General features: G+C 45.2%; 1 protein-coding gene across 3 annotated transcripts in view; it reads right to left on the bottom strand.

Annotated features, from left to right (window-relative positions):
- Positions 1-2,969: 2,969 nt before the first annotated feature.
- Positions 2,970-11,444, bottom strand: part of LOC102945640 (zinc finger and SCAN domain-containing protein 22) — a 32,263-nt gene continuing 23,788 nt past the window's right edge. The window contains exons 1-4 of one of the 3 annotated variants that reach the window (XM_043552579.1): positions 9,615-9,764; positions 9,214-9,289; positions 8,294-8,590; positions 2,970-4,869 (exon numbers count right to left, since the gene is read on the bottom strand). In XM_043552579.1, coding sequence (XP_043408514.1) covers positions 3,601-4,758 — 1,158 coding nt within the window. In that variant the 5' untranslated portion in view covers positions 4,759-4,869; positions 8,294-8,590; positions 9,214-9,289; positions 9,615-9,764 and the 3' untranslated portion in view covers positions 2,970-3,600. Of the gene's footprint in view, positions 4,870-8,293; positions 8,591-9,213; positions 9,290-9,614; positions 9,765-11,444 lie in introns of those variants that run through there. The other 2 variants (XM_037908060.2, XM_043552578.1) reach the window with 2 other exon arrangements.

The raw sequence follows: 11,444 nt of genomic DNA, 5'->3' as shown, positions 1-11,444 counted from the left end.
TGACAGAATTTTAGTGCTATTAAAATGGCTGTAGACTACAGTTCTTGTTTACAAGGGATAGGATATCCATGCATGTGGTGTGGCAGTTGGTAGAATGGGTATTGTGCCGATGAGAGCGTGACAGTGTTGAAAGTGTTCCAAACATTATTTAATCGGAGAATTAAAAGTTTAGCAAAATGAAACCTTTACTAAGCATAATGAACAGGTTAATAAAAAGAAACCTGTCTGGTGCTTTGACTCCAAAGCGAGATGCTTGGGCATGTGAAAGTGCCAATTAACCAAGAATACGATGACTCTTGTGAACAGTATGTTCAACCCCATCCAAAGAAAACGCCCATGACTGCAACTCAAGGAATCAGAGGTACAGGAACTCTCCAGCCTGAGCTGTGAAATCTTACCTAGAGGAATTTACAACATGTGGTTAAAGTCATCTGATCCGCAGAGTGTCTGATGTTTATCGAGCTGAGTAGAGAAGGCTCTGAAATCACTTCCAAACCCTGAATCTGTCATGTGGCACACTAGGACACCACCAAAGTCACCCCATGCTGTTTACGTGGCCAGTTACAATAATAAATAGCTAAAATGGGAGGAGAGAGGGCAAATATAATTACAGTAAAAGCTGTTTTATCCGGCACTTCACCAACCAGAAAGCTCTATAACCTGGCATTTCTGATCTTCATTGAAATTCCAGTTTATAGTCTGGTTTGTGCAGGGCTGATAGGGGGTTGGGGTGCGGGACGGGGTGTGGGCTCTGGGAGGAAGTTTGGGTGCGGGAAGGGGCTCGGGGCAGCAGGTAGGGGCGCGGGAGGGGATGTGGGGTGCTGGATTCGGGGGCTGCTCACCTCAGGTGGCTCCCCACAAGTGGCGACCTGTCCCAGCTGCTCCTATGCGGCTCTGTGCACTACCCCAGCCCTGAGTGCTAGCTCTGCAGCCCCCATTGACTGGGAACTGTGGCCAATGGGAGCTACGAGGGGGGCACCTGCGGGCAGAGGCAGTGCGCAGAGCCACCTGCCATGCCTCCGCCTAGGAACAGTCGGAACAGGTCTCCACTTGTGGGGAGCTGCCCAAGGTGAGAGCCTCCCGGATCTGGCACCCTGCGCCCCCTACTGCTGCCCCGAGGCCCCTCCCATATCCAAACTCCCTCCCACAGTCCACGCCCCGCACGCCCTCCCGCACCTCAGCCCCCAGCCTCGCACCCCCTCCAGCACGAAAACTCCCTCCCTCTTAGTTAACTGGCATTTTTCACTTACCGGCACCCCCCATTTCCCCAACATGCCAGATACAACAGCTTTTACTGTAGTTGGCAGCTTCACTTTCTTTAGGAGGAAGCTAGTGGCCTCCACAGAAATTATTTTTGTTTTGTCCAAATTTGCCAGAGTCCCTCTAGCTCTGGGTCCGAAATGTTCAGAATATCAGTGTCTAAAAGATACGGAAGGACACAGCAATTTCCCTCATTAATACTGTGCTATATGGAGGACTTGTCCAACACACATAAACATACTTTCAATTCTGGGACATTACTGGAAGCAATACAAGAAGGGATAAATTCAGCATCTGAGCCCTGAGCTGGAGAAGTAATCCTGGCTGTATGCGCACTTGGGGTTGTTAGATCAGACTTATGAAGAGTGAAGTATGGCAATTTACTCTGACCTATGCTTTATTTTCTCAGGCTAGCTGCTCTTTTTCTCCTCAAGCCTTACAGTCATGGTTTTACTAGTGATTTTGGGAAGCTCAGAATTTATATTCCACAGTGCCCAGCAGTGTTCCTAGGAGCTGTGGTACTGGCTAATTTTCTAATGCCAGTAACTACTTTGTGGGATGAAATTAAAATGAATTTGAGAAACTAATGGTTGACATCCCATCCACAATCAAGATAAATCACTGTAGATTAAAGCAGTTAAGATTGATCTGAGCTCAGGACCCCATTCCACACACAGCAACAATCTAGCATGACCAAGGTTTGTAAAACAGTTGGGATGGCTGTTTTACGGATACAAGGTATTGTATAGGCATAGCCCATGCCATGAACTTTGCAGCAAGTTTAACCTAAATTCGGTGGCAAGGGGCTTGGAGTCCACAGCTCTTCAGTGAAGCAGAATGGAAAATCAGATCAGTTTAAAAATCGGTATTTTACTAAATTGAATATGCAAATGAATAATACAATCAGTACAGTATCCCTTATGTTACTTGAATTGATACTAAATGTAAGTAACATTATGATTCCCCAAAATTTTACATTGTCAATGTGCTGCAGAACTTCATATTGAAAATGCGTAACTGCACTGTATAATTTGTTGAGGGAAGCCAGTAATTTTGGGATACCAGTATCTTTTGGCATGGGAGGCAGTTTGGAACTGTGGGATGAATACATAAACTGGATGTTCCTGCTAAAATGATCAGCCATTAAATATTTAAATGTTAACATTTTAATGTCCATCATTAGGTTTCAAAGTCAACAGATCCCCTAAGATGAATTGCGCAGTTCAGACCTCCTTTAGAGTTATTGTTTCAAGTATTTGCAGACTCCGGCAGATCTCACTGAGAACTAGGTTTTATTGGGACTTAATTTTTAAAATGACAGCTAAGATTCTAGTGAACACTCTGTGCAGCACACAAGGCCCTAGGTACAGGCACTGTTGAGTTCATGGCATTCAAATGATTTGTTATGATGAATTTCCTCATGCTCACAGGGCCCCAGAAACAAGGAAATTTAAATAAAAATGTAATAATCAGCAAGACGTAATTTTCACTCTGTTGTTTTGCCACTCTTCTGATTTTAAATTCTCAAACATTTGTTACTGTAATGCAGTAGCTGGGAATGGTCTCTCCTCCACTTAGACACAAGTGGCACAGATCCATACAAACAATCCACTCTTCCACACACTTCACAGCCACTCATACAAGTCTCTTTCCACCCACCGATATACATACATAACCATGGACAAAAGAATATGTATTGGCTTCAGCTGTTTAATTAATTGTCAAATTTATTAGGGTCCTGGATTTTTACAGCCAACATACTTCTCTCCCAAACAAACATACTTCAATAAAAACATGACAGAATGCACAGAGAGAAGGTATGGATTGGCCAGCTCTGACTAAATGGACTGTGCAGTCTTTGCAAAGACTGCAATGACAGATCTCCAAATCCAGTGCTGAAGAGCAGTCACAATCAGTTCAGTCCAGGACTGCAGTAGGGCTCCATTTAACATACCAGACCTAGAGAAAAGCTCAACTTAATGCACCCCAAGAAAAGTCCAGCTAGTTATGACAATGCTCACTACCTTGTAGGAGCTTCACTTCCATATATGTCCTTTGACTTCTCTGACCTCATTATTTAATGGACATGGAGCTTTTTCCTATTGTGATTCCAGAGGACAGGTGCCAGGCCGGTCAGTATTGACTACCTGCAGGGATCACGGAGTTCCTTACAAGGCAATATCTCCATAATAGACTTATACAGGCCCTCCTTCAGGAAGAGAGTTGTGGACCAGTTTGTGTGTGTGTGTGGGGCTGGGAGCAATTTCTCTAGGATAACTGAACAGTTCTCGTTCTAGTGACAGGCAAAGAATGGTGACCACAATCATAGAGCCCTAAACACTAAGATTTGTCCACTTTGTGTGTGCGCTCATGCCTCCTTAGAGTGCCTGACTCTGTGAAGGAATGACCGCAGTAAGCACAAGAGTAGGGTTTTTCTCCAGTATGGATCCGCTGATGGCGCTGTAGTGATGCCAGTCTTGTGAAGGTCCCTCCGCACTCCTCACAATAGAAAGGGCGCTCTCCAGAGTGAGTCTGTTGGTGCCGTTTCAACCTCAGTAGTTGGACAAAGGCCATACCACATTCTTGACATTTATATGGTTTGTCCTCTCGATGGATCACTTTGTGTTTCGACAGCAGATTAGGTTTACGGAAACCTTTGCCACACATTGGACAGATGTAAGGTTTAGACTCTTCTTCCCCAGGCTTTTTATTTTCTGAACACTGCTGGTCAGTGTTTCTACCGCCATGCTTGTTTTGGTGCAATGTTGACCATGGGTTCCTAACCATTCCATTTCCCAAAACTACCTTGGAGCGCTCAATCTTGTGCACATTGCGTAGGTGCCTCCAGACATCAGCCGTGCGGATGAAACCCTTGTCACACTCCGGACACTTGTGTGGCCTGTCACTAGAATGAATGAGCTTGTGCATTCGCAAGTTTGCAGCACGGAAGAACTCTTTGCCACAGATGGGGCATTGGTATGAATGCTCTGTCAGATGGATATGTTTGTGTTCTTGTAATTCACCCAGATCCTGGAAAGAGACACCACACTTCTTGCACCTATAAGGCAAAGCTTCTCCAGAGATGGGCTCCAGGTCCTCCTCATCAAAAGCATCAACAAGAATAATGTTTTCATCATCCTCACTTAATCCTCCCTGAGGTTCCTCAGAGGAGTAGAACTCCAGATCCTCATCTTCACATTGCAGGTCAAAGTTGGTGTTGGAAGTGACAAAGACCCCAGCTGTAGTCTCACCTCGCTTCTGGTAGTAGGTCTCATAGGTTTCCTCGTCTTCACACTGCAATTCTACAGGGAGTTCTTGCCTACCTGAAGGTCCAGCAGGGCTACAACCAGGACTGCATGGTTGAGAGTAGTCTATGTCTACCTCCAACTGGAGACTAGATTTGCGACCCACCCGCTCAGAGGAATGACTGGAGTCATCTGAATGCTCCTCACCTGTGTCATAAGTGTCGTTATCAGACTCCCAGTCCACCTCGTCCATCCTGTGGTGTCATATACGGAGAGTGTATATGGCTTACTGTGGATGTAAGTATACTATGTTCTTATAGTCCTTCATGATTGGCTCATCTCGTTCTCAACTCCAATCACAGCCCTTCCGAGAAAAAACAGGTGATGATTTCATTAGCCAACTCGCCAACATTCACATTAAGTAAAATGAAACAACCACAACAGAGATCTTTTTCTGGTGAACAGAATAATACTGAGACTTTGTACATTAGTTTCACTGTAGGGGACACTGGGTAGTTTACTATGATCATCAAATGGAACATTTCTATATCTCCATAAAATTAAATCCTCTATTTTAATTGGATCCTTTTGGCAAATCTGAATAATTAAGGTAACAATTACTCATTTCTCTAGTCTTAAAAAAAAAACCATTAAGAATTTCTACAATTTCTGTTTTAGAATTTAATAATGTGGATGCATCCACTTCACATATTTGGTGATCAGAGATTTGGTTTTGAGTTTTCCCTTGTTTTGTAATATGATTTAGAAACTATTCCCACACTTCTTTGAACCCTTCTACATCTATTCTACTCTTCTCCACAATATGTATATCATGATAAGATGGGACTTGTTAGATCTGAAATTCATTTTCCCTGGTAAACATTGATCCTGACAAACTTTTCCACACAAATAAACCACATGCCCTTTTCATATTAAACGCTCAGTAATGACCAACAGCCTGCCAGGCTACTTAACAGAAGCAGCAAGAACATTTTATCATCTATTTTTGATGCTGTTGTTCTTGGGCCACTCCAAAACATTACTGTACTCTAATTGCTTTCTACTTTTCTAGTCTAGATCATTGTCTCCTTGCTTCGAGCTAGTAGAAGTCCTTCTGGGGTCTAGTACAATTTATAAAATATTTTAAATTGCATCTCTTCAATATTTAAATCCCTGCCAGCCATGTTGCTTCTTTTACGTTATTTGGCCTATTTCTGTGTCAGCCATCTAAAGTTTCCACATCAGATAGCCCTAGCCAATCCTGAGAGAACAGCAAACATTTTTCTTCCTTTAAACATGGGCGGGACTGAGATATTCAAACTTATTCACTTAACTCCCAGGACAGACTCTCTTCACTACACAGGGCTTTATCAGAAGATTCATATTAAGTGTTCTCTTTGCATTGCTAGAGATATATAATTATGTATGAGTGACCACCAGGCACTTTATTTCCCTGTGCCCTGAACCTGCTCCCCAGCAGGAGCGCCAGGCAAGCCTCCATTCCCTGGCAGGAGTGCTAGGTGGGGGAAGCCCCCATGCCCCAACCCCATTTCCCAGCAGGAGCGCTAGAGGGGTGGGGATTGGGGGGGGGGGGAGGGGCCGAGGAAAGTGCAGGCGGAAGGGGTGGGGAGGGGCCCACACTTGCTCTGGCCCAGTGCCCCACAAAACTGTAATCCACCTCTGAATACCAAATCAACAGTCCCCTCCCCCAACTCACTGACTTTCCTCATACATACCCTTCTACTCATTCTCTTACGTATAGTATGTGATTTGCCCCTTGCGTGCCCCATCACCTTCCTTTTCTGTCCCATCTTTCCCCCCCGCTACAGGTGATTCCCCACCTCCACCCTTCCACATCCTCATTTGTATGTATTTGGTGTTCAATGCCCCTTCACTTGAATCCCAGCACTTTCCTGTGTGCCCAGTAACCTCCACCCATCCTAGTTCATTCTTTTTATTGCCTACCCATTTTCTCATTCTCCCACATATGTTATCATCCCATCTTCTTCCACACATTCACATACCTCACAGGGCTAAACCTGGAGCAGTAAATTGTTTAAGGATGTGGGAATGATGTGCCATCCTAACTCAGTATTGTGTGTCACTTACTCCCCTTGGAAGAATCTGGTGCCATACCCCAGTGGAGAACTGCTCTAAATACTGCTTACACTAGACATCTTGTGCTGAATGCACTGCTAGCATATATTAAACAATAAACTAATCTCATAAGAACAGTCATACTCGGTCAGACCAATGGTCCACCTAGCCCAGTATTCTGTCTTCCAGCATTGGCCAATACCATATTCTTCAGAGGCAATAAACAGAACAGGGCAATTTATCGAGTGATCCATCCCCTCTTGTCCAGTGCCAGCTTCTGGCAGTCAGAAGTTTAGGGACCCCTAGAACATGGGGCTGTGTCCCTGATCATCTTGCTAATAGCCATTGATGAACCTATCTTCCATGAACTTGTCTAATCCTTCACAACATCCCCTGGCAACAGATTCCACAGGTTGACTGTGCATTGTACGACGCCCTTCCCTTTGTTTGTTTTAAACCTACTGCCTATTAATTTCATTGGGTGATCTCCTGGTTTTTGTGTTATTTACCCCTTCATATAATACTTCCTTATTCACTTTCTCCACACCATTCATGATTTTATAGACCTCTATCGTATCCCCCCTTTGTTGTCTCTTTACTAAAATGAACAGTCCCTCCTTTTTAATTTCTCCTCATATGGAAGCTGTTCCATCCCTCTAATCATTTTTGTTGCCTTTTGTTGTACTTTTTCCAATTCTAATATATCTTTTTTGAGATAGGGTGACCAGAACTGTATGCAATATTCAAGGTGTGGGCATACCATGGATTTATATAGTTGCATTATGATATTGTCTGTCTTATTATCTAACCTTTTCCTAATGGGACTTATATTCTGTTGGCTTTTTTGACTGCTACTGCACACTGAGCTGATGTTTTCAAAGAACTATCCATAGTGACTCCAAGATCTTTTTCTTGAGTAGTAATAGCAAATTTAGACCCATAGTTTTGTATGTATAGTTCGGATTATGTTTTTCAATGTTGATTGCTTTACATTTATCAACACTGAATTTCATCTGCCATTTTGTTGCCCAGTCACCCAGTTTTGTGAGATCCCTTTGTAACTCTTCACAGTCAGTTTTGGCCTTAACTATCTTGAGTAATTTTGTATCATCTGCAAACTTTGCCACCTCACTGTTTACCCCCTTTTCCAGATAAATTATTAATATTTTGAACAGCACTGGTCCCAGTACAGAGCCTTGGAGGACCCTGCTATTTACCTCCTTCCACTGTGAAAACTGACCATTTAGTCCTACCCTTTGTTTCCTATCTTTTAATTAGTTACTGAGCCATGAGAGGACCTTCCTTCTTATCCCATAACAGCTACTTTGCTTAAGAGCCTTTGGTGAGGGACCTTGTCAAAGACTTGCTGAAAGTCCAAATATACTATATTCACTGGGTTACCCTTGCACACATTTGTTGACCCTTTCAAAGAATTCTAACAGATTGGTGAGGCACAATTTCCCTTTACAAAAGCCGTCTTGATTCTTTGCCCCCAACACATCATGTTCCTTTATGTGTCTAATAATTCTGTTATTTACTATAGTTTCAACCAATCCGCTTTGTACAGAAGTTAGTCTTACTGGCCTGTAATTGCCAGGATCACTTGTGGAGCCTTTTTTAAAAACTGGCATTACATTAGCTATCCACTAGTCATCTGTTACATAGGCTAATTTAAGCAATATATTACATACCACATTTCTGCAGTAGTTCTGCTATTTCATATTTGAGTTTCTTCATAACTCTTTGGTGAATACCATCTGGTCTTGAGGACTTATTACTGTTTATCCATTTGTTCCAAAACCTCCTCTATTGACACGTCAAGCCAGGACAGTTCCTCAGATTTGTCACCTAAACATTCTCTGCAGTGAAGACCAATGCAAAGAATTCATGTAGCTTGTCCACAAGGCCTTATCTTCCTTGAGTGTTCCTTAAGCACCAAAATTGTCCAGTGGGCTCACCGATTGTTTGGCAGGCTTCCTACTGCTGTACTTAAAAAAAAAAAAAAAATGGTACTGTTAGTTTTTGTGTCTTTTCCTAGATGCTCTTCAAATTATTTACTGGCCTGCCTAATTATACTTTTACACTTAACTTGCCAGAGTTAATGCTCCTTTCTAGTTTCCTCAGTAGGATTTGACTTCCAATTTTTAAATAACATCTGTTTGTGTCTAACTGCATCTTTTACTGCTGTTTAGCCATGGTGGCATTTTTTTCAGCTCTCTTGTTTTTTTTTTATTTGATGCACACACATAGTTTGAACCTCTATAATGGTGTTTTGAAAAAGTTTCCATGCGGCTTGCAAGCACTTCACTCTTGTGACTGTTCCTTTTAATTTTCCGCCTCAACCGTAATCTCAGTAGTACAACTACCCCCACAACACTAGTAGTAGTTCCAAAATCAGACACAATAAGTATAGGGAAGCGGAATATAGGAGAGAAAAAAAGGCGAACAGGAGGGGGAAGAGACCAGAGGGGACTGTGGCTGGAGATGCTGAAGGAAGGTGGAGAAAAGACAGCAGGAGAAGGAGGAGGAGGAGAAATCAAGGGAGAAAGATGCCATGCCAAGACACAGAGAAGAAAGTTCCCACCGCGCCAGGCCCGCCCACCAGACACACCTGCCTCCAGCACAGCTCCCTGCAGTCCCGTTATCAGGCAGCGGCTCCAGGGACGGGGCGGGCTACATCCCCCGACCTAAGAGACAGACACCGACAGGGAATGAGCCTTGCGGGGCCGGTCCCCGCGCTCCCTGCAGCACCGTGACCCGCCCCGCCCGGGCCAACACGCTCCCTCTGGCGGCTGGTCCCCGCGGAGCGCTGCCCCCCGGCTGCGGTGGAGCGAACGCCGGCCATTCGCTGCCCCGCCCCGCCGCTGCCCGCAGCGCTCCTCGCCCGGACCCGGCCGCCTCCCGGGCGTGTCCTGCCCCGGCCCCTCCCCCCGCGGGGCGGAGCCCGCCCTGCGCTCACCCGGCCCGGGGCAGCGGGCGCTGCCGGCAGGGGGCTCTGGCCCCGGGGCTCACCGTGCGGGGCGGCCCCGCGCCTCAGCCCGAGGCTGCCGCCCGGAGCTCTAACGGGGCCGGCCCAAGCGGGAGAACGGAGCGGGGTGAGCTCCCCATGCCGCGCCGGGGGGCCGGAACCCTCCGCCCCACTGCGCAAGCGCCGAACTGCAGGAGCGCATGCGCAGCGGCCGCCCCGAAGCCCCTGGCGCGGCTGTTACTGCCCGAAGTCCAACAAGCCGCGGGGGCTCCCCGGGCACGGCGGGTGGGGGTGCCGCCTGCGTGCGCTCGGAGAGTGGCGGTGCCGGCGGGCTCGGGAGAAGGCGGGGTCTGAAGTGGTGCTGGGCTTTTTGACGTGTTATTTTTTGTTTAGCCTTCCCGGTGCTCGCATCAGCTGTGGGCACCGCTTCCCCCCGGGGCCCTCCCGCGGCCAGCCTCTCGTCTCTGTCCACATCCCTGTCTTGGTGACTGCAGCAGCCCCCCGCCCGCGAGTGCTCCACAGACAAGCCCCCCGCCCGGGAAAATACTCTTTGTTTGAGGTCTTTGATCAGCGGTCTTCTTAGTTTTACCCCAACTGGTACCTTGACTCCAAACTTTCTTTTCCTGCTCTATCACCAATCACAAGCTGCTGTCCTAGGGCACAGCCACGCACTGCCCCCCAAAATGTACAGGCAGGGATAGTATTCGCCCACGCTGAATGTTACTTCCAATTTCGGTTGTGTAGTCTCCCCCTCTTTAACCCCTGGGAAGCAGAGGAAAGGTCACTGGCCCCTGCCTCCCTATTTAAGGTGGGCACTTTAGCACATACCTAAGTCCCAGTGAGGCCAATGGAACTCCCACCCATGCTTAAAGTCAAGCATATACTAAGCTGCTTGCTTGAATCTAGACCTCAATGAACTGATTAAACTATATTCTAGTGCCTTTCTTAATGCATATTCGAGGGGTGGATGTATATAAACTATAATTGCAAGGATGACTATAACCATCCATTAGTAAATTTCACCACAAAGATCACCATACTACAGAACTAGAACTTTAACCATTTTGTCCAAATATTGGGAAGTTGTTATATGTTTTCCTCAAGAATCATGTGTGTCCTTCCATCAGCATGATAAACTAACACAAATGTTGATTTCCCTTTTCATAGCAGAAACAAGTGGCCTTTCCACCACTGGTTTGGATGACTATCCATAGGGAAACCTCACTCAAACTCACAGTAATCTCTCTTTGTCCATATTTAATGACACTTCAACCAAAGAAGTGGCATTCCTGGATGAAAAATAAAACCTTCAAAGAGACCAGTTTTCATGACTGCATTTAGTCTCTCCCTTTCAACTGTTAGGGCCATTAACTGTTGCAGGGTAATATTTTCTGGTGACCCTAAACATTTGTATTTTCATTCTGTAAAAATGCAAACAGGATGCTGAAAACTACCCATGGCAACCAGAGACATTATTTCGTGCAACCCCACTTCAAATCTAAGGGAGCCCAGAAGACAAATACAAATGCCTCACACTACAGAAATATATAGACTTTTTTTTATATACAAACAGTGTTTCATAAAAAAAATATATACCATCCCTGCATACTGCAGCTAGATCCATACTTCAGCCTTAGGGGAAAGAACAAGTATTGTGAAGGAGGGTAGCTCAATGAGCTGGAGCAAGAGGACAGTAGAAAATATTTTCATCACAGGCACTGTCTCCATCCACAACCATTCATGGCAATTAGAACAACAAACCCACTAATGATGAGCTGAAATAAACTCTAAAACAATGCATTTTTAGAGTATGAATGTGTAATATAAGCTTATAAGGAATTTTACTCCTAAAGTTTTCACCTTAAATCACTTTT

This window comes from Chelonia mydas, chromosome 8, assembly GCF_015237465.2.
Source record: "Chelonia mydas isolate rCheMyd1 chromosome 8, rCheMyd1.pri.v2, whole genome shotgun sequence".
Classification (NCBI taxonomy): domain Eukaryota; kingdom Metazoa; phylum Chordata; order Testudines; family Cheloniidae; genus Chelonia; species Chelonia mydas.
The sequence above is the reverse complement of the archived record's forward strand: the minus strand, read 5'-3'. Positions and strand labels throughout refer to the sequence as shown.